Below are 24,473 nucleotides of genomic sequence, written 5' to 3' on the forward strand. Positions count from 1 at the left end.
TCCACTGGAAGTATATTCAAGTATTCAAATCCTGTAACAGGTGACCTGTGCCTTTGCTTCTGTGACAGCCCTGAGTGTTTCATATCATGAAACGGTGGGTTTATGTCCATCTTTTCAGTGTTGTGGGAAGAATATTAGCTGTCAGCTCCTTAAAAGCCCAGGATTCTCTCATTTCTAGCAGAGCCTTTTGTGCGGAATATTTCCTCCCTTATTTCTTAATTCATTCATTAATTCAACCAATGGTCAAACACATATGGACTCTGAGCCAGGCACACGGCCAGGTGCTGGGGACACAGCATGAACCCAACACAAGTTCAAGTTGTTGACACTCTTTACTGGAGGTGAGGGGTGTGAGTCAGGGAGAATGAGACACAGTAAAATTGTAAACAGGTAAATGATCAAGATAATTTCACCTAGTGAAAGTCCTTCAGAGGCAATCAAAGAGGATGAGATGACTGACATGAGCAAGAGTGATTGGCTCTCGAAGCTCAGGCAGAAGGCCTTCCAAAGCAATTTCCAATATAAATACCACTGCCATTTCTTTTTAGCAACCCATGACAGATTATCCTGGACACAAATAACAGGATTTACTCTTGTAATACCTCACTCCCTGAGTATTGAAAAACAAAAGCAAGGAAATCGGCCTTTTCATCTGGGTCTCTCAGCATCATTTGACAATTTTGTCTTTTTTGACCACGTAATTATATTTTCCAAAGGCCTTATCAGAAAATCCATTTTAGCAGAGGCTAATGCCATCACTCAATAATGTGTCTGTAATTGAAGGGATTCTCATTTGTATTCCACAGGAGCTGGACCTCTGGGCTTGAGGTGAATGGAAGAGGAGGTCCTGTGGGCTTGGCTTTGAAGAATAATCTGTTGGGTCCTGTCCTCCTGTCAGCTGCATTCCTCATTAACTGTGCTGGAGAAGTGGATGCGGATGCAAAGCCCTCTCCGGAGACCTATGTGCTCCATCATCAAAGCCTTCCGCTTTCCCCAATTCCCACTTCAAGCTCCTGGCATATCGCGGTGATAAGAGCCTCTCCCTGTGCGCAGCACATTATAGTTTACATGACATTTTTCACACTCTGTTTCTTCCTGGAGAGGTAGACAAAAGCAATTTTGCTTGCTACCCTGCTTTCATTGATAAGAAACCCAGGACTAAAGACGTTAAGAAACCTGTCCAAGGACACACAGCTAGGAAGCAGTAAAGCCAGAGAGTGATCCAGGGTTTCTTCCTATGAACCTGTAAGAGGAAAGATCCTGGTGACACCTAGCAGGACCCTGTGGGGCTCCTGAACACACCATGTGTCCCCCATTTCTTATTTTTAGAGGATACACTTCAGCCTACATGACCTCCCCTGGGTTCCAAAGGGCAGGTTCACACAAGTTGCTAATCAGGAAAGGGGACAGAAAGGAGCAGTCTAATAACAACAGTGCCCCCCTGGGGCAGGGTCCCTGCCCCTCTTCAAGGAACATAGAAAAGATTATCTTTGAGTTCTTCTGCAAAACTAAAACCCCAACATATGAAAACCAGAGAGGAAGACCACAAGAACAAGGCCTGGGGCCACAAAACACTAACTCTGAAGAAGGATGAAAGCTTACATCTACCCTGATCCTTAAGTGTGGCCCTATTTTCCACTCCAAAACTGTAAGACCACCTCTTACTCTCTCCCAAAGGAGGGCACAGTCTTTAGGGGAGTAGCCTGCTATGGCCTCCTTTGCCTGGCAAAGCAATAAAGCTATTTTTTTCTCCTTTGCCCAAAACTCTGTCTCTCCATTTCTATTCAGCACTGGTGGACAGAGCCCGAGTTTCAGCAACAATGGTGGCAAATAGTCACTATCCTGAGATTTGGTATTTTTGAAAAGAGAATAATAAATTAAAGGATTATTTATAGAAGTGTAAGCAGAGAATAGATAAACCACAAGAGATGGTATGCTACCACAGAGATTATAGAAAAGGGGCTGGGGAGCTTTTTCCTTCCTGGGCATAATAGGGCCTGTGGCTTTCAGTCAAAAGGCACAGCTAGTCCACTGTGACTCCTCAGAGAAGGAGCTAGGGAAGCAAAAACTCTCACCTCCCTCCCTCTGTTTTTCCTACAGATGGAATTCAAAAGAAATCTAAATGGTAAAGGAGCCTCCAGCCTGCTAAGACACAGAGCTGAATGGAGCAGAGAGGGAAGAAGAGGATTCCAGAGAAGCAGATGGAAGATATCCAGCCCAGACACCAAGGTATTTTCCACTATCCCAACCTGTCTCCTCTTTGAGGAATGACTGGAGTCAATACCTAAACACATTCTCTTTTGAAGAAAGTGGCATTTGTGTTAAACCCAGTGATAGCCCATCTTGCAAATTTCAGGTGACTTGGCACTTTGCAGGGATGAGCTTTAGGGCAAGGCTAGGTCACATAATGTGTATGTCAAACAGCTTCATGGATAATGTGAATGTTGTCATTTTCTCCTCCACTGAAAGCAAGAATCCAGGTTGATTCCAAATGAAGCCTTGAACCCATCTGCTGATGCCAATTCTGCTGCTGCATGGCTGTAACTCTAGTGGGGTAAGCAGCAACCCCACCAAACTGCCCAGGATCCAACTTACAGTTAAAGTATAGCAGGAAAGGGAAAAGATCCAGATAGGGCAAGGTGTCAACATCACAACGATCAGCAGAGCCAAGGTGTGGATCTGCCCTGAGTGTGGAATGCAGGAAGGGGCTGTCCTGCCAGTGGGGATGCTGGGGATTGGCTATTAGGGAAACCCTGACCCTCTGTCAGTCAAGAGAGAAGAAAACCAAACAAGCTGTTAAACTGTTCAGGTAAAGAAGCAGGCCATCACTGGAGAGCGTATGGAGAAAAGGGAAACCTCCTACACTGTTGGTGGTAACATAAATTGGTACAACCACTATGGAAAACAGTATGAAGGTTTCTCAGAAAACTAAATATAGAACTACTATATGATCCAGCAATCCCAGTCCTGGGCATATACCTGGACAAAACTGTAATTCAGAGATACATGCACCTGTGTGTTCATTTCAGCGCTATTCACACAAGCCAAGACCGTGGAAACAATCTACATGTCCATTGACAGAAGAATGAATTAAGATGAGGTACATATACACAATGGAATACTACTCAGCCATAAAAAGAAAAAAATAGTGTAATCTGCAGCAACATGGATGCAACTACAGATTCTCACATGAAGTGAAGCAAGTCAGAAAGAGAAAGACAAACACCATATGATATCACTTATATGTGGAACCTAAAATGTGGCACAAATGAACCTACTTACAGACTCACGGACATGGAGAACAGGCGTGGTTGCCAGTGGGGAGGGGGGGAGGGTGTGGGATGGGATGGGAGTTTGGGGTTAGTAGATGCAAACTGTTACATTTGGATTGGATAAGGAATGAAGTCCTCCTGTACAGCACAGGGAACTATATCCAATCTCTCAGGATAGAACATATGGAAGATAGTATGAGAAAAAGAATGTGTGTGTATATAACACACATACACATATATGAATGACTAAGTCACTTTGGTCACTTTGCTATACAGCAGAAACTGGCATAACACTGTAAATCAACTATACTTATATGAAAGAAAGAAGGAAGGAAGGAAAGAAAAAGAAAGAAGGAAAGAAAGAAAAGAAAAAAGAAAAGAAAAGAAGCAGGCATCATAAGCCACGGTTTGGTGGGCCAGGAAGATAAGACATGAGAATATGAGGGGGTGGTTGTAAGGGAGAGGGCAGCAATCAGGCACTGGTTTAGATGGGCCTAACATGGTACTTCATGTGGAAGGGCAGCTGTATTTCAAGGATGTGTGAGAGAGCAGAAGCAACAGGCAAAGGCTAGGTTCCCCAAAGTAGAGGCCTAGACAACAGGGTTGATGGACTCTACAGACAGAAGCCAGGCCAGCCTCTCAGACCCATTCATACTCTTTCTCCTGTTGGATTCCCTTTGAAGGTTCCCCGATAGGAGGAACATCCATGTATGGCAATGATTTCTGATTAACCAGATATGTATATTATCCCCTTGGGCCCTCTTGTTCATATCTGTTCTGCTCAGATGCACAAGACTCATCATCATTCTCAAATTCAGCATCAGCAACATCATGGTGGCATTGATGAAACAATTACCAGGCATGGTGCTAAACTACTGATACATTGCAGCAACACTGTCCGCAGCCTATCTGAGAGCTATTTCCCCTTCTTGGTTCAAAGTATCTCAGTTCTGTTAAGAGAACAAAGCGTCACCACATGGAATGAAGAATGGTTGGTTTAGGACAATCATAATGACCCTTTTCCCCTTTGTCATTGTTTCTGCTTTCCACTGGCAAGAATGAGTGAGTAGATGGACAGGTCCTGGATGACATGGCTGAGCACCAACTCTTCTCTGCCTCATCTAAATTCCTTGTTTAAATCAACATTATGTATCCTTGCAGTTTCAACCAGTGTTATTTGCAAACAGGAGTGTCTATCTGATGCAGGTACGTTGTCACAATTCCAGTAATCCCATGAGGGAGGCATTTATTATTACCTTTTTTTTTTTTAGGGATGCACCCATGACATATGGAAGTTCACAGGTTAGGGGTCAAATTGGAATTGCAGCTACCAGCCTATACCACAGCCCACAGCCACAGCAATGCCAGATCCAAGCCACATCTGCAACTTACACCACAGCTTAACCCACTTAGTGAGGCCAGGGATCGAATCCGCATCCTCACTGATATAGGGTACATTACCACTGATCCACAAGAGGAACCCCTATATGGGGAATTCTTTATAACCACTTTATTAGTTATTCCACTATATGAAGAAAAAATAACCTAGAATGCAAAGATTTTCGACCCATACTTCACATTGTTACTTAGAATTTGTGTCCTCATATCTTCTTGTTTTCTTCATTTTAAATTTTGTGCATTGTGTGAATCAGGCAAGTACCTTTCATAATTTAAGAAAATTAGAGACAAAAACACATCCATTGAACTTCACCACAAGTCTATCTATACCGAAACAGCCTGGGGCAATCATGAAATCCTGCCCAAAGGACTTACTCAATAGGCTTGATGGGAGGCCCACAGTGTGGGCCTCAGCTCTATTTTGAAGAAACAGACCCACAGAATTTTACTATGGTGACATGCCCACTGTTCAGGCAAGTGTACCCAGCTGTGTGCATGTTCTCTAGCAAAGAGGGCACATGCCCCTTAATCCTACCTGTGATTGGTTTATGTTTGCACCCTATCTGTAAATTATCTCCATGCCCCCACACCTGCCAGAGTTCCTGCAGACACAGGACACATGTAAATTCAACTTGAGAGGGAGGCACAATACACCCTGTGCTGTGAATCGGGCCAGGGAATCACTCAAAGTCTTTTATAGATTAACTGCCTTCTCCAAGAAAAGAACAGTCCTCAGATGTTCAAAACAGAAAGGCCAGGGTTACTTCATCTTCACCTTTTCCCCAGGCCTGATACTTACAAAGCACACTGAAATGTGCAACACATATTCCCATGCCGGTTCTCATATCATCATCATGATAACCCTATCTATACCGAAACAAGTAAACTGGGTAAAAGGTGATGCCCACTCTACAAAGATCCAGAGGCTGAGGCAAAGAACAAGGGTAGTTAACTAATGGAACCACCTAGAAATCTACGATCACAGGCCAGAAGCCACAGACACAGACCCTTAGGATCACTCTTCCATTTATTCATTCATTCAGCTATTCACAAACATTTGTTGATGGCCTATTCTGTGACAGCTTTACTATATGCACTGGTGATGCTATAGTGAACTTATAGCCCATGGCAAAGACATCAATCAAATGATCAAAATCTACTAGAAAAATGTACATTATCCAGTGGGAGGGGGAGGAAGTGGGATGGCTGCAGAGTTTGGGGTTGGTAGATGCAAACTATTACATTTGGATGGATAAGCAATGGGGTCCTACTGTACAGCACAGGGAACTATGCCGTCTCTTCAGTTGGAACATGATGGAAGGTAGTATAAAAAAAAAAGAACGCGTATATATATATATGTGTATGTGTGTATGTGTATATATATATGAATATGACTGCAACTGTACAGCAGAAATTGAAGGAACATTGTAAATCAACTACATTAAAGATTTTTTAAATGTGTATTAGTTTACGGTGAAGAGTAAAACACAAAAAATTTCTTTTGTTCTGAAAATTAAGTAAACGTGAATTTGATATTTGAGAAACATTACACTCAGAGATCCTAGGGCTTAAATGAATATGGTACACTTAAAAGAACTAAAAGACTGGGGTCGGACGACTGGGAAAACTAGTGCTAGAGGAAACTGAGGAAGAAAACAAGGGCCAGACAATGCAAGAGTTCTGTACGCTATAGTAAGGATTGTAACTTTTAGCCTGAAACTTAGAAGAGGCCATTAAATGTGCTTATGTGTGTGTTGCTGTAGGAAGGAGATATGGCGAGCACTGACTTTGCAGTGGGAAGTCCTTATGTATCACCCTAATGTCCATGAAAAATTGCTGTCCGTGAAAATACCTCAGAATTCAATGTGCTCACTTCCTTCCTAGATCTTGTTCTTTTATTAGCTCCTACAGGCTCTACTACTTATCTAATTAGATACCAATAAAAGAAGCAATAATGACAAACACCCTCCTAAATGGGGGTCCCCCATTGCCCAACCTTTTATTTCACCACCAATAGTTTTTAATGAGGCCTTGTGATTGCAAAGTCACCTTAAAGAACACAGGGAGTTTATCGCCTTGAAACAGGGAATATCAAAATTTATACTGGAACAGTGTAAAACCATCCATGTAACACTGGAGACTAGTATAATGCATCTATTTCACATTTGAAGAAATGGCCGAATGGCTCATTTGCAGTCAGTCATGATTTAAGATTAGGTCCTTGGCCATTACTCATTGGTACAGAGGCACATGCAAGGCATACAAATCATATGAGGATGATGGACCATTTGAAGGCCTGACCCTATATTATCTCCATGAGATTGAAGGCATGAACATTTCTATCAACATTCTAGATTCTAGGAAGGAAACAGAGTCTTTAAAAATAATTCCACAGAAGTCATCTAGATCCAAAGACTAACAGTGGTTGAAATTTATAATGAGGTAGGATTTGGTGCCATGAGGAAATGGCCCTTTGAGGTGACCAGCATCCTCAGTCTCATAAAATAATACATGGCACTTGGCTTTTGTTGGTTTCAATGTATAGATGGGATACCTTATACTTCTTCTATGAGAAGTTAGAAGAGTTATCTCATCACATGGGAGGGTTAAAAAGATGGAGGAAGCAAAGGAAAGAAGATGAAGGGATTGGTAGAGAATAATCTCTCTGAAAAAGGAATAAGGAAGGAGCTCTGAACTGTGGCTCCAGTCTGCCACTGACTTACCATGAACCCCTGGACAAGTCACTTCTCTTCTCAGCACCTCAAAAGTCCCTAAGTATAAGATGCAAGAATATCCACCTCAGAGGGCTTTAAAAAAGCAAGTGAGTACATAAATCATTTCTTAAAAATAATTCCCAAATACTAATCTCAACTCAGCGATGAAGGAGCAAGAAGTCTGAGTTCTTCCCAGCATGGGTGCTGGGTTTCTGAGGCCAAAACACCAAAGAATTCAAGAAATGGAAATCACAGATTCTTCCCTAGCTCCTTCCTTCCTTCCTTGTGCTTCAAAGACAGCATTAACCTGTATTGCTGGTATTGGTAAAAGTGCACTGAGGAACTGAGTGAGTGAAGCGCCGTGCTGGGGACACAGCAGGATGAATCAGTCTGGAGGTGTCTGCCTCCAATGGAAATGAAATTCCATTCTGTGTAATACAGGCATTCCGAGTAACCCAAAGCAGCTCAGGTGATGGCCCCAACTCCAAGCCTGTAAGTTCTTATGTGTGAAATTGGCTGTCAGGAAAGTGATGCCCTCAGACTAATAGACTCTAATGAGTAGAGATGCAGCAGAACCTTCCTGAGAAGAGTTAAAGACAGCAATCACCCAGGCCCTTTAAGGAGAAGGGAAGTTATTTCCACTCTAATTGCCCAGGAAAACCCTCCGGTAAGAGCGCAGGCACATTAACCAGTTGGCTTACTGGCTCTGGAGCTCCTGCTGGAATAAACTCTTGAAGAAGTTAAGAGAGATGAGCTGAGGGACAAAAGTCAGCTGAACTTGGGGTCAGGGCAGGGAAAAGCATGCACAGAACCTTTTCTTTCAAAGCCTCCTCATCCCCATACCCCGCCCTACCCCCCCAGACACCCCTGCAAAAAAAAACAGCCTAACAGGTTCAGCTATAAATCTGTTTCTTTGCATCCAACTGCTCTGGCTGCTATTATTTATAACATTAATTTAATTAAAGTTCCCAGTGAGATAAATGAATTTCTTTACAGTAGTGTAGAAAATCAGTTCTTTTCAACGACAACATCAGTACCCCTGGTCTAAGTAGAAAACTAATGTAGTATTTGAAATTCTTTTTCTTTTTCAATTAAAAAGTCCTCATGACTCATGCATTTTTTATTCTCCAATGCTCTTTTCCAACAAGTGAAGCATAAAAGGAACAGAGACAACTAATATATAAATGTACATTTTTTAAAAGATAAGTTTCCATCATATGTATTGTTCTGGCTTGATTTTTTCTCTCATTGCTTTCCTTTTTAAGGAGTAATGATACATATCCATCAAAAAGGACAGAGTCGAATTGTAACAATAAAGATGCAAGATTCAATATTTTTTTCCTACAAGAAAACATTTGTTTCTCCTGCAGTCTATTTCCCCTTCCATTCATCCTATAGAAACCCATGTCCACACAAGACAATCACAACTTGAGATGTGTTTGAAGGCATGTAGATAAAATCACTGAGTTGGACATGAAGACTTATTTTCCTATCTTAATACATCTTGGACCCCCACGTATATAATAATGTACCTTCTTGTTATGGTACTCATGGCCTCAGGTAGCCAACAAACCACCAGATAAAAAGAAGCTTCTGTTGTATTTCTTTTTAGTCCTTTTCATTTGCAACTTTGAAAGCCCAGGAGTGCAGGTAGTTGGAGGGAAATGCAGGTCACTCTCTCATCATTCACTTCAATTAGTCCTTTCACCTCCTACCTATCTGTGCCATGGAGGCCATGGTTAACCAAGAGCACATTTAAACCTACCAGGCAGCAAGAGGAAAAGATAAAGGTTTTTGAAAAGACAAAATTAGAAATAGTTTGCTACTGATGTCATTAGAAGAAAGGACAAAGTTAAACTTGGAACCCACCTAATGAGGTTGCAATGAATAAGCTACAGGGTACACTGCATCAGTAGAAGGGCAGGGGTCTCAACCAGAATGAGGCATCCAACATGGTAATGTCTAAACTGCCTTAACAATTAAGCAGCCATTCTCTACTTTGCCAAAGAATCTCTAACTTTGAATGTTATTACATCAGCCATTAGATTCATTCTCTCCCATTACTTAAGTCTCTACAGCTTAGCAGCAGCAAAGGCTTTTTTCCTTCAGTATTCAGAGGATGTGTTATATTTTTCAAGAGTACAACTACTCATCCTCTGCTGGCTACAGTATACTGCTCTATCTTGTAGATTACCAACTTATCAGAGCCTCCATGGCCAGGGCAGCCTGCACCCCCAAAGAGCTGCCCACTGTCACATATGTCTGGGGCAAACAGTTTGAAAGAAAGAAAAAGCACAGGTAGAGAGAACAAGATGTTAACATCCCTTAGATCCAAAAATCCATATTCAGCCTCTACCTCAGTGAGGAGGGAAGGAACTGAGGGGAAAAAAAAAAAAAAGGAACCAGCTATAGTGGAAAAAATTAAAATCATTTTTTAAAAATTGGGCATATAGCATAAGCAGTCTTTGCTCACCAGCAACCTGTTGTATTGTCAACCCAAATAACAATTCAGATGACTGTAAAACCCCTGCTGGTCTACTATAGGAGCAGTAGAAGAAGAAGATGGTGGGCTTGGTTGCTCTCTAAAGTCCTGAAGGCAAAACAAAAAACAAAAAAACAAATACAAAATGTCCTAACTAAGCACTACGATGAGGCAGAATCAGAACAAGATATTCAGAAGAATAGAAAGAAGATTTAGAAATCATCTAGTCCTAGCCCTTCATTGTATACCTAGGGAGCTAAAGCCCAGAGACTATAAATAAATTTCCCAGGGTCATAGGAACTTAAAGTGTTTCAGTTCAAGTTTTCAGTCCAGAACACTTTTGTGCTAAAAAGCCAGATTTTCAAAGTAGAGAATCAAATAGTATATATTTTGTGTAAGAGGTTCAGGAAATTACAACACGTTAGTTTCCTCATTAAGTAAAACTTCGTGCCTGGCTTTATATCTTCTCTTAAGAGCTGTGATAGGAGTTTCTGCTGCACCGCAGTAGGATAAGAATCCAGTGTTTTCTCTGAGGTGGCAGGGGTTTGATCCTCAGCCTGGTGCAGTGGGTTAAGGATGGGATATTACCACAGATGTGGCTTAGGTCACAACTGTGGCTCAGATTTGATCCCTGGCCCAGAAACTTTTATATGCCATGGGTGCAGCCAAAAAGAAGGGGTGGGGGAAGCTGCAATAATTCTGGCTCATGAGTTGAGGAAGGGAAAGTAAATCTTTGAACCTCCTGTCTCACAGAAATATAAAAGGAAATAAGCCATGCCACATTCTCAAAGCCCTGCCAGGATCAACAAAAGATCTTATTATATTGGAGGGGAATATTTCCTTTCCCATACAGCCTCAGTTACACATTTGTGAAGAGACTCTGTAGTTACATATTCTAAAGGGACTCTGGTAACACAAAAACCATGCATCAGACAAACTTTTGGAGAACCATGCCTAGGATTTAGCAGTCAAGTAACTTCAGGGACCTGACAGAGACCTCCAACCCTACGCTGTACCATGGATCCATATTACACACTAGATCTTCACCCATGGTACATGAACCACTTTTTTTTGTTTTTGTTTGTCTATTTAGGACCACACTCTCAGCACATGGAAGTTCCCAGGCTAAGGGTCAAATCAGAGCTGTAGCTGTCAGCCTACACCACAACCACAGCAATGCCAGATGAGAGCCATGTCTGCGAACTACTCCACAGCTCATGGCAACACCGAATCCTTAACCCACTAAGCAAGGCCAGGAATTGAATCCGCATCCTCATGGATACTAGTTGGGTTCCTTACCACTGGGTCACCACAGGAACTCTGAGCCACTGTTTTTATTCAGGTGAAAATTTGAATAAATTGTATTCTTTTCCAATATGATACTTTAACATCTTTTATATAAGATGATAAATGTTTGTAGTACTTCATGATGCTGTATGTTTACATAGTAGTTTGAAATTTTCTGAGGATTTTACACCCACTCTCTTGGTACATTCTTAAAACCATATGGCAGAAGAATTACTATTACTCCCTTTTTACAGATGTAAGCATACTTCCTGGCATATGAATGAGTGAATGAATGAGTCAATGAATGAATGAAGAAAATAAACTTTAAAGAATCTAAGACATAGCTTGCCTGATTTCACACTCCTGCATCACTGCATGTAATTCACACTTTATAAATGGCAAAACCAAGACAAAGGTCCAGCATTCCTAAGTCTAGGTTAAACCACACAGCCCATATGCCTGGTCACATGGAGGACAACTCTTCTTTCCCTGTCCTCCCTTCTCTCACACTTCCTTCTCTCTCTCTTTCTGCAGGCTCTCTCTCCCTGCCAACTAGATACCACTCACCATACACACTCTTCTCTTGCCAGCACTATGACTGGCTTTGTAATGCTCAGAAGATGAACCTCATTCCAAGCCCGATTCTCAGGTGACTGGTACAGAATCAAATCACACAGTGGCAAAACTATAAAGCTACAGAAATTGTCACGGATTTTCACCTGGGATGGTAAGATATTAAGAAGCTACTCCATGTCCCCAGGCACCCTTCCTCCAGTGAGCTCTCAAACCTCATTGTCTCTACCAGGAATCCAGCAATCCATCATATACTGTCTTCTAGTATCCCATGTACTGTTACATTGTATTGCTCTATAAGTTTACACATGGGTATGTCCTGGCTTCCTCACTTGCTTATCATCTCTCCCTGGACAGAGGATCTGGTGCTTCTGGGTGGCTGGAGATGAGGCACATGCTGACTTCTTGATTTTTGTTTGTTTATAATGATTTTTATTTTTTCCATTATAGCTAGTTTACAGTGTTCTGTCAATTTTCTACCATACAACAAGGTGACCCAGTTGGGGTTAATGCAAACTATTGCCTTTGGAATGGATAAGCAATGAGATCCTTCTGTATAGCGTTGAGGACTATGTCTAGTCACTTATGATGGAGCATGATAATGTGAGAAAAAAAAGTATACATGTATGGCTTCCCGATTTTAATTGTGATGAGTTGTGTGCATTGTTCATGCCTGTGAAGTGACTAATTTATCAGTCGGGGAACCAGGAGATAGAGAATTTTGGCCTGGCTCTTTTGGAAGCTGTGTCCTTTGATAGTTATCGCTTTATTTCCCCCTCCTTCCTCTAGTGCAAACGGTTGTATCAAAGCCAATGTAGTACTTTCTATATGTGGCTTAGCTACATTAAGGCATGTGCAGTTAAATAACCTGATATGGGTTAATACCTTTGAAACGCTCTGGAAAGAAGATGCCATTTCACCATATTTCATTATGAAAAACCTAGAGGTAAAAACAGATGCTCAAATCCTGAAGTTACTCTGAAATATTCGACAGAAACCTTGAATTACTGACTTGTTTAGTAATTTATAGTACGTTTATTTCTCTGGTTCTGATGTGCTTCAAAACCAGTTGTATGGAAAAAGTGTGCCCCACAATGAATAAATAGCATGTGTTAAAAGTAAAATCTAAATATGTTTACTGTCTATACTATAATCATTGAGTTAACTGTCAGTGACAACTGGGCTGCAGGTGTGCGTGTGTACACATGCTGTATCATGTTTCGCAAGTTGGAATAAATGAGGTGAGAGCTCAGAATCCCATTGCACTGTGACTGCGTAGGAGAGTTTTTTTCCAGCGGTGAGGCAAGGGAAGATGGGATGCGAGTGAGGAGGCCCACATGTTGCAGAAAGTTGTGGCCAAAGACTGGATGCAGGTACCGTTTGAATGGAAAGCTTTTTTGAGGCCAATTCTCCACTGTCACTTCAAGACCAAGATGCTGGGAGTAACTCTTTTCAGTTCTTCCCACTGCTGACCTGCCATTACGCGTTGACAAAACAGCCTGCTCACAGGGTGTCCATCCAAGTCCACAATTTCCCTGATATCCAAGGACTACGGCCAATCACTGTGGGGGGACCTGGTGACTTCAGAATTAAAAAAGATGGAATGAATAGCCACAGACTTCCCGATAGCAAGAACTCCTATTTCTTAGTATTCTCACAACCTAGCAGAAAGAGTGTATCCAATACTTTAATTGGATAGTTTGATTGAGAATTTTAAATTACCAAATAAAGAGAAGGAAGGAAAATCTCTTTCATGGTAAAAGAACACTATACACTGAAGCCCAGGTGTCAGCAGACTGTGGCTTTGAGCAAAAGGGACAGGTCGCAGAGTGAGCTGAGAATGGAGCAGGAGAATCCGAGGAAGGTTAGTTCAGGCCTCATTCTTGGTTTTGTTGGCAACTATTAATGAAAAGGCAGCTAAAGAAAAACCTAAGGCAGTAGAGATAATCAGGCTGGCCACCCAGCTGAGTGGTTCCTTTTAAGTTTCTAGCTTGAGGTAATATGCTACCCACACTTTGGGAGTTTCTAACTAGGCCCAGCTAAGCAGCTAAAGCAGAGAGAAAAGTGTGTCTCAGTAGCAAGCAGAACATGTTCAACTACCAACTAAAATAGCAGTCGCTTTTCTTATGACAATTTGCGTAATTAGGTCTGAAAAGGCTCTGTTTCTCAGTTCTAAAAAAGGTGCAAAATCCTGCCACCTTACAGTTCCTCGGAGCAATGAAACTGCCTGGGAAATCTCCTCCCAATTTCAAGTATTTTTATGGTTCCTAAACCTTCTGTAGCATCTCTCTCCAGGGAAGACCTTCTGGCATGGTTATGAATTAGTCTTGGGAAGGACATGCTTTTCAGAGGCAGCGAGGGAGGAGGGGTGAGAAGACAAAGTTTTGGGATTTAGATCCTGGTTCAGTTTGGGCTCCACGCTTTTTACCTTATGTGATTGAGACAGGGTTCCTTAGCTTCTCAGAGCCTTTCTAATTCCTCATCTGTAAAATGGGTCCTATGAAATACCCCCATATCACATGGCTGTCCTAAGTACTATTATACCCAGCACATCACCCAGCCTAGGGTAGATGCTCAATAGACATAGGTCCCTCCCCTTAGGCCAATGCAATAGTTCCATTAGTAAGATTCCACATCTTACCAAACAACTCCAAGAATCAGCAATGTAAGACCCATGGGAGGAAAATACCAGAAACTAACAAACTGCTCACACTGAGTCTGGCTCTTATCTTTCCTCATGTTCTAAAGTTCAAGGCCAATAGTCCCTACTGTGAAGCTAAATAGCCTAGTGGTTAGAGCAGGCACTAACAAGTCAGACTCAGGTCCAATCCTAGCACTGCCACTTAGCAACAGGATTGCAGAGACAGAATGTAACCTCAATTCCATCATTTTATATTTTCTTTTTGTCTTTTGTCTTTTTATGGCTACACCCGAGGCATACGGAGGTTCCCAGGGTAGGGGTCGAATCAGAGCTACAGCTGCTGGCCTACACCACAGCTCATGGCAATGCTGGTTCCTTAACCCACTGAGCAAGGCCAGGGATCAAACACACATCCTCATGGATACTAGTCAAGTTCGTTAACCAATGAGTCACGACAGGAACTCCGAATTCCATCATTTTAAAATGAGAAAAATAGCAGCAGAGTGATGAATTAATCTATATGAAGCACTCAGAACTATTATCAGCACAGCCAACACCCAATAAAAGTTAGCTATCACATCATCATTTATTATCTACCCAATACAACTCTAGTGGGTGACAGGTTGAGAAAAGTAAGATAGTATAAATTTAAGGGTAAAAAGAATCAAAAAGGAAGAATTTCACAGTAGTATGAAATGCATAGCTTAGAGAATAAAAATCAGGCTTTCTGGAATTCACTCTTTGTGAGAGTGGTCTATATAAGAAGTATTAGACCAGTACTCTGAACACTATGAGATGCTATTGAAAGAAGCTGAAGACAACTCCAACAGATGGAAAGATACATCATGTTCTTGGATTGGAAGACTTAATATTGTTAAAATGACCATCTTGGAGTTCCTGTTATGGCTCAGCAGTTAACAAAACCAACTAGCATCCGTGAGGATGCAGGTTTGATCTCTGGCCTCACTCAGTGGGTTAAGGATCCAGTGTTGCCCTGAGCTGTGGTGTAGGTCACAGACACAGCTTGGATCCCACATTGCTGTGGCTGTGGCATAGGCCAGCAGCTATAGTTCCAGTTAGATCCTACCCTGGAAACCTCCATATGCTGAGAATGCAGCCCTAAAAATTCCAAAAAAAAAAAAACTGTCTTACTCAAGGCGGTCTATAAATTCAATGTAATCTCCATCGTTACCAATGGTATATCTCATGGAACTAGAACAAAAAATTTTAATTTGTACAGCAATACAAAAGACCCCAACTAGCCAAAGCAATCTTAAGAAAAACCAAGTTGGAAGAATTAGACTCCCCAATTTGAGACTATACCACAAAGCTAAAGTCATCAACACAGAATGGTCCTGGCACAAAAACAGAACTACAAATCAATGGAACAGGAATGAAAGCCCAGAAATAAGCCTACTCACTTAGGGTCAATTAATCTATGATGAAGGAAGCCAGAACTTACAATAGAGAAAAGACAGTTGCTTCAATAAGTGGTGCTGGGAAAACTGGAAAGCTAAATGGAAAATAATGAAATTAGAACATTCTCTAACATCATTCAAAAAAAAAACTCAAAATTGAAGAAAGACCTAAACATAAGACCAGATACTATAAAACTCCTAGAGTTCAACAGAGGCAAAATACTCTTTGACATAAATCACAGCACTATCTTTTTTGTATCCATCTCCTAGAGTAATGGAAATAAAAATGAAAATAAACAAATGCAACCTAACTAAATTTAAGAGCTTTTGCACAGGGAAGGAAACCACAAACAAAATGAAATGACAACCTACAGAATGGCAAAAAATATTTGCATACAATGGGACCAAAAGAGATTAATTCTGAACAGTTCATACAGCTCAATATCAAAAAACAACAACCACCCAATCAAAAAGTGGGCAGAAGCTCTAAATCAATACTTCTCCAAAGACAGATGGCCAACAGGCACGTGAAAAGATGCTCAACATCACTAAGTATTAGAGAAATGCAAATCAAAACTACTATGAGATATCACCTCACACCAGCCAGAATAGCCATCATCAAAAAATCTACAAACAATAAACACTGGAGAGGGTGTGGAAAAAAAGGAACCACCTTCCACTGTTGGTGGAAATGCGAATTGGTACAGCCACTATGGAGAACAGTATGGAGGTTCCTTAAAAAATTAAAGACAGAGGAGTTCCCCTCATGGCTCAGTGGTTAACAAATCCGACTAGGAACCATGAGGTTGCGGGTTTGATCCCTGGTCTTGCTCAGGGGGTTAAGGATCCGGCGTTGCCATGAGCTGTGGTGTAGGTCGGATCTGGTGTTGCTGTGGCTGTGGTGTAGGCCGGCAGCTAATTAGACCCCTAACCTGGGAACCTCCATATGCCGCAGGAGAGGCCGTAGAAAAGGCAAACAGACACACACACACACACACACACCAAAAAAAAAAAAATTAAAAATAGAGTTATCATATGATTCTGCAATCCCAATCCTGGGCATATATCCAGAGAAAACCATTACTTGAAAAGATACATGCACCCCAATGTTCGGCAGCACTACTCACAATAGCCAAGACATGGAAGCAACCTGGGTGTTTACTGATAGCTGAATGGATAAAGATGTGGCATGTATACATAATACAATGGAATTACTCCACCATAAAAAAGAATGAATTAATGCTATTTGCAGCAACATGGGTGGACCTAGAGATTATCATATTAAGTAAGTCACACAAAGACAAGTATCATATGATGTTGCTTTTATGTGGAATCTAAAAAAAAAAATACAAAATGAACTTATGTACAAAACAGAAATAGACTCACAGAGAAAACACACTTGTGATTACCAAAGGGGAAAGGTTAGGGTGATATATTAGAAGTTTGGGATTACAATATTCATAGTACTATATATAAAATAGATAAATAACAAGGACCTACTATATAGCACAGGAAACTATACTCAGTATCTTATAATAACCTATAAGGGTAAAGAATCTAAAAAAATATTAAGCTGAATCCTTTTGCTGAACACCTGAAACTAACAACATTGTATATTTCAATTAAAAATTTTTTTAAGATTTTTATTTTTCTATTATAGTTGATTTACAACATAATATATGCTGTATAGCAAAGTGACCCAGTTATACACACATACATATACCTACACATACAATCTTTTTCTCACATTATCCTCCATCATGTCCCATCACGAGTGACTAGATATAGTTCCCTGTACTATACAGGAGGATCTCATTGCTTATCCACTCCAAATCCAATAGTTTGCATCTACAATCACAAAACTTCCAGTCCATCCCAATCCTTCCACCTCCCCCTCTGCCTTGCAACCACAAGTCTGTTCTCCAAATCCATGAGTTTATTTTCTGTAGACAGATTCATTTCTGCCATATATTAGATTCCAGATTTAAGTGATATCATACGGTATTTGTCTTTCTCTTTCTGACTTACTTCACTTAGTATGAAAGTCTCTAGTCCCATCCATGTTGCTTCAAATGCCATTATTCTGTTCTTTTTTAAAAGGTGTATTACACCAGCAACTTGATAAATGCACCAGAGTTTCTACCACTCGAAAATCAGCCACTGTGGGCTAGGAATAAATTTATGAAGATATGTTTGTTTTGCATACAAGACAGTAGTCTCGCCTTAAACTTTTCTTCCTCCTTCCTGGGATTCTGCTCCAAGTATTTGGTTTTCTGGGGTCCCTCACCTATGTGTTGCAGCCCAGGCTATCCTCCAGCTTCTGCCACCCTCAATCTAAACCAGTGGTTTTGAAATGCTAGTCCCTGCACCAAGGCTAACCTGCCTGCCTAAGAACTACATGGAGAGCTTGTGAAGAATGCAGTCCCATTCTCAGGGACTCTGATCCACTAGGTCAGAGAGGACTCCTGGTTACCATATGCTTTTTTATAGGTTCCTTAGTAATTCTTAAGTATAGTCAGGTTTGGGAATTCTGTCTAGACCTTTCCTACAGCAAAATCAAAATTTACTCTCTTCTGGCCCCGTCATTCCAGGTGTCTCGTTCCCTGACCAATCCAAAATACCCACTTTTGTTGGGTCCATAAATCATTAACTGGCAACCACTTTACGTTTTCCCTCCAAGATCTGACATAAAGGACAACACACTATGCTACAAACCAAAGTAAGAAAAATTTCAAGAGGAGGGAAAGAATATTTAGAATCCCCTTGATCCTTTCTTTATAAATGGGGCTGAGCCTAAAGTATATTGTGGGTTCCAGTTCTCCTGTTCTCTCCCTACTTTCCTGCTACGGAGGCCAGGACATACAATAAATGAAACTTTAGGGACAAAGAGACCCCAAAAATGTGCCGAATAAATATTAATAGCCACCCACCACCATGTATTGGGCACAAAAGGCCAGGAACCACCCAAAGCACTTTACATAAATTCTTATTTAACATTCCCATCTATGAGTATGTGTAGTATTAGTATTCCCAGTTTACAAATTAAAAAACTTGAGATGCAAAGAAATTAACATACCCAAATCTACATGGATAACAAGAGGCTGAGACAGCAGAAAAGAATACCTAATGGGATGAGACAGTTTGTGAAGGCAGGAAACTTTCAATGAGCAGAGACATAGCCTCTCTCATTTTTTCCTCTTCTCTTGAGAGAAGAATATTGGGACATAGAAGATAAAACATTCGAACGGAGAAAGCAAAAAATTGCATAGCAAGCAAATATCCATTTCTTTAGGACTTTTCATTTGAGAATTACCATACCAGAGCTTTGAGGCTTCCTTCTGGCTTGTGTCATAAGAGGACATACAGGACCCTCCTGCTCTCCCATTAGAGCAGCACGTTAGTGCTACCTGACAAGTCACTTGAGTTCTAGAGAACTAAAGGAGCCAATAAGCATTTAAAGGTAGAAAGTGGCCCAGATAGACAATGGCCAGGGCTGGCTTTATCCAGGCTCCCCCGCCCAAGACTGCAGCGTGAAAAGGAGCTTGTAGTTTCTATGGACTCTTTGTCCATGCACACACATTTTATCAGGCTGAAGCCACAATTTTTCAGAAAATCCAGCAAGGACCTTAAATAGGTGACATCAAAATGGACCAAGATTCACTTCAAGATGGGGGAACTTTCCTTAAGCCTGACACTAGTTTCTGTTCTCTGCCCTTCCAGATCCTCTTCTCTGCAGAGCTGGAGTGGCAAGCACATTTAAGTATTTCCTCATCATAAATGCAGCCTGGAGTTGACTTGACTTTGGATTATGTTCCCTCCTATTGGGTGCCAGAAGGGAGGCTGCCCCCGGAACGCCTGTTCTTTAAGTCTTATGGCTGAACAATCATTTTATTTATTTATTTATTTATTTATTTATTTATTTATTTATTTATTTATTTATAGGTTTAATTTACTTTTTTTTCATTTTTTTAAAATTTTCCCACTGTACAGCAAAGGGATCAAGTAATCCTTACATGTATACATTACAATTACATTTTTTCTTTCCCCACCCTTTGTTCTGTTGCAACATGAGTATCTAGACAAAGTTCTCAATGCTACTCAGCAGGATCTCCTTGTAAATATATTCTAACTTGTGTCTGATAAGCCCAAGCTCCCGATCCCTCCCACTCCCTTCCCTTCCCATCAGGCAGCCACAAGTCTTTTCTCCAAGTCCATGATTTTCTTTTCTGAGGAGATGTTCATTTGTGCTGGATATTAGATTCCAGTTATAAGTGATATCATATGGTATTTGTCTTTGTCTTTCTGGCTCATTTCACTCAGTATGAGATTCTCTAGTTCCATCCATGTTGCTGCAAATGGCATTATGTCATTCTTTTTTATGCCTGAGTAGTATTCCATTGTGTATATATACCACCTCTTCCGAATCCAATCATCTGTTGATGGACATTTGGGTTGTTTCCATGTCCTGGCTATTGTGAATAGTGCTGCAATGAACATGCGGGTGCATGTGTCTCTTTTAAGTAGAGTTTTGTCCAGATAGATGCCCAAGAGTGGGATTGCAGGGTCATATGGAAGTTCTATGTATAGATTTCTAAGGTATCTCCAAACTTGAACAATCATTTTAACTTTGATAGCATCATCAATGAGAAATAACAATTCATGGGTACCTTGCGATGCAAAAAATTCTCTATAATAGGACTCAGATCACTATCCAGGGGACTTCTGGTGGGTTCTGGAGAAATCAAAGCATTCTCCTTGAACGCCATCATCCAGCTGTCCAGCCACTAGTGATCCATCAGAGACCAATAGTGTCCTTTCTTCAGTGGGCAGTAAACTTCCCCCACTGATGGGACATGAGAGACAATATGTCCTTCCCACCTCAACCCACAACCTCCTATGAACCCCCGCCTGACTTCAAAATAGTCCTGCCATCCTCAAGCAAGACGGAAGGCTCATCCCACTGCAGAGGATAAGTGACATCATTTCCAAAAGAGTCAAAGAACAGCCTAAGAAGTTTCCATTTGGAAAAAATATTCAAGCAAAGCTGTGCTTGATGAAGTGAAATAGAATTAGCTGCTCCAGTAGCACAGGCTTCTCAGATTCATTCAAAGGTAGACTGGCTCAATAGCTTCCAAGTGGAACGAACTCAACAACAATACATCACAGTTAACTGTGATCACAGCTCCATGGAATTCCAGCCGGCGCCTGGAGTACACTGAGGTGCACTTAATATTCCCCAATCTGTAATCAACCTTTGGTACATTTTTTTCCTAATCACTGGATATGGTTTCATTTTAATGAACTGTTTTCTTAGCCTATTACAGTTGGTCATTTCAGTGCATCTAATGGCCCATTCGGTAGGTTAAATGACTCTTCGGGTCCCTTGGTTTTTCTTTCCCAGCAAAGCTTGGAGGGGGTTGGTTTTTGCCTGTCCCCATTGCTTGATTTCAAGGGCAGAATCACAAAAGATCAAAGACAAAGACATACCTGTTGCAGTCGACGTGGAGCAGGAGATGGGAGGCACTAACTGACAGTGCGACCTTGTGCCACTGTCCGTCAGCCATCCGGTATGGAAGGGCCTCCGTCCTGGGCTTCCCATTATGTATGTAGTGATAGCGAATCTCATCCCTCAGACCACTGCTCTCCAGTTCAAAATAGCTGTATGGAAAACAAAGCAAATAAACATGTTTTTACGTTACTTCTGGATATCAGAGCCAACATCAGTCCTCACTACCAGCATTCCCAGAGTCTAAAATTCCCTAAACTGTGATGCAAAGAACCACAGCCCCAAATCAGTTGTATAGTATGGAACCTGATTCACCTATTGTCTGAGAACCCTCACAGTGACAGCTTGAGCCCCTGAAACAAAGACTGATTGATCCACGGTGAAGTGACAGGCCACAAGCTAAACAACAATGACCTTAGTGTGGTGTCATTTAGGCATAGTTCATAAATTTCCATTGTCTAAAAAAGGCCATGCATGTTGGAATGGATTTATTGATTTTTTTTTATTACTGCCATTTTTACTTTTTTAAGAATTAAAGGAAAATGGAAGTGATGTTAAATATCAGGGATTGAAATAAACTGTCAGAAAAAAAGATCAGTGGGGCTTTTTCTTTGCCTTTTTTTTTTTGGCCTTTTTTTTTTTTTAACTTCCCCCTTGGACAAGAAGCTGTAAATGAAAAACAACTCCAAGGTAATCAACAGGAGAGGAAATTATGAAGCTACTCACATACCTATCAGTATTTCAAACTGTCATGGAATGAAACATGCAATTGAGTTTTTCTTTCCCCCAGACTGTTATCGTATTGTCCAGATCCATGAAAAACTCCTAGCACTACCACTGCAGTCTGTACTTTAGTCACAAAAGACAGCAGGCCACTTTGGAACATTCCTCAGTCACATACCAGGGCTGATACTTTCATGAGTGGCAGACCTATTTAGACTCCTTTGTGTCCCTTCTGAAATGTGTCACTATGGCCATCATCAAATAGGTCCCAATGTCACAGCAGGCACTACACTAAGCATTTGACATATATCATCTAATTTATCATCCACAAAAAAACCTATTGTACTGATATTAGATTCTGGAATTAAATAACATGCCCAAGCCAGGATTTCAATTCAGGCCTAGATTTTACAGACTCTGTACTTTCTGCCAGTTCGGTGCCCATCTCAGATAACGTAATAAAGATGACCTCAACTGCCACTATCTCCCATTAATACAGACAACTCAAAAACTACTCACCTAGGGAGTTCCTATTGTGGCTCAGAGGATTATGAACCCAACTAGCATCCATGAGGATATAAGTTCAATCCTTGGCTTTGCTCCTTGGGTTAAGAATCTGGAATTTCCGTGAGCTGTGGTGTAGGCTGCAGATGTGGCTCAGATCTGGTGTTTCTGTGGCTGTGGTATAGGCCAGCAGCTGCAGCTCCAATTCAACCCCTAGCCTGAGAACTTCCACATACTGCAAGTGCAGCCCTAAAAAGAGAAAGAGAAAAAAAAAATTGTCTAGTCGGGAACCATGTTCAATGCCAAGATTCTGAAGAACCTACTGCTTTTCCTCTAATCCACTGAGTTGGCCTGAACCCAACAGTTCAAGCATATTTAATCTACAACACAAAATGCATCTTACAAATGACTTCCAAACCTCACATCACGTATGAAAACAAATGTATGTTTCTTACTCATCTTTCACAGAGATCTTCCCAAAAGAGTATCACAGGGGAAATAAAGTCAAGACCAGCCCCTTTGACTGGTCCTTTGTGATGGAGCATGATAACATGAAAAAAAAGAATGTATACATGTATGTGTAACTAGCTTCCCTTGCTGTGCAGTAGAAAACTGACAGAACACTGTAGACCAGCTATAATGGAAACAATAAAAATCATTATACAAGAAAAAAAAAAAAAGACCAGCCCCTGACCCACCTCATCTGCACTCTATAAAGAATCTGGCCCAAGATCATAAACTGCAGAGATTACTTCAACTATTGCAGCTGGCTCCTGAGCCCAGGTACATACATACTAGTAATAATAAATATAATACATTTTTTTAACAACTACTAAGGAGGAAATCCCTTAACCTAGAAGACATTTATTTTAAGAGAATTCTCCAGTTTTTTTTCTAAGCTGCCAGAACATTGGAAGAATCAAACAACCAGAGGATTTAAAAGGTCAGAAAAACCTTAGAGATTATCTGGTCATTCATTTATTCATTCAACATATCATTACTGAACACACAGTGAAAAGCTAAAGTAGATTTAAAATACAGATCCTGTTCACAAGACACTTTGAGACTAGTGGAAAAGGAAATAAAATATATGCGCCCCAGCACCACCAAAAACAAAACAAAACAATCTAGAACTTGGCATAGGAGAAATAAATGAGAAGTGAAGCTGTTATTTCATCAGTAACTACCATGTGCTGGAAATGGGCCAAGCGCTTTCATAAATATCTCACTTAACTACTTCAAGGTAAATATTATTATCACTATTTTATAATGAGTTCAGAGGATCAGAGATATTAAGTACCTTTGCCCAAATCCACATAGCTCCTGTATAGAAAAGCAGCATGATCTGATACTTGAGACCTTACCAAGATTAATACATAATAAGAACTCTTTCAAACTATTTTGACCAAAAAGCTACTGCTGGGGAAAGGGACATGCCCTTGAAAGGCCCTCAATCAATCACAATCAAAAATACTCAGGTGACTTGAATCAAAAAAAGGAGGTGGGGGGAGGCATAAATGTTTAACCAGATTTAATTATTTCTGGGGGGTTACATTCTCATGTGAGCAAGTGCTCAAAGTATTCTAAACTGATCTTTTAAAGATCACTTTATGATGAATTGGAGTAAGTGAGTACCTGAGGTAATCACAAATATCCAGTCTGGAGAAAAGAAATCTGCCCTAATGTTAGGCAAAGATACCTGTGTCTTGGGGTGAACTATCTGACAACATCAAGTACACATACAAAAACTGCTGTTATCGCAGACAATTTGTATGAAAGTCAAGATGATATGTTTTTACAACTACATCCGATCTCTTGGGATAGAACATGATGGAAGATAACATGAGATAAAGAAGGTATATATATGTATGACTGGGTCACTTTGCTGCACAGCAGAAATTGGTCCAACACAGTAAATCAACTATACTTTAATAAAAAAAAGAAAAAGTTAAGGG

At 40.8% G+C, this 24,473-nt stretch overlaps 1 protein-coding gene across 2 annotated transcripts in view; it reads right to left on the minus strand.

The window, feature by feature from the left end:
• Positions 1 to 24,473, minus strand: part of NELL1 (neural EGFL like 1) — a 936,230-nt gene that overhangs the window by 768,099 nt on the left and 143,658 nt on the right. For both annotated transcript variants that reach the window (XM_047776133.1, XM_047776134.1), the window contains exon 4: positions 21,273 to 21,443. In XM_047776133.1, coding sequence (XP_047632089.1) covers positions 21,273 to 21,443 — 171 coding nt within the window. The remainder of the gene's footprint in view (positions 1 to 21,272; positions 21,444 to 24,473) is intronic.

The sequence above is a fragment of the Phacochoerus africanus genome, chromosome 4, assembly GCF_016906955.1.
Source record: "Phacochoerus africanus isolate WHEZ1 chromosome 4, ROS_Pafr_v1, whole genome shotgun sequence".
Lineage (NCBI taxonomy): Eukaryota > Metazoa > Chordata > Mammalia > Artiodactyla > Suidae > Phacochoerus > Phacochoerus africanus.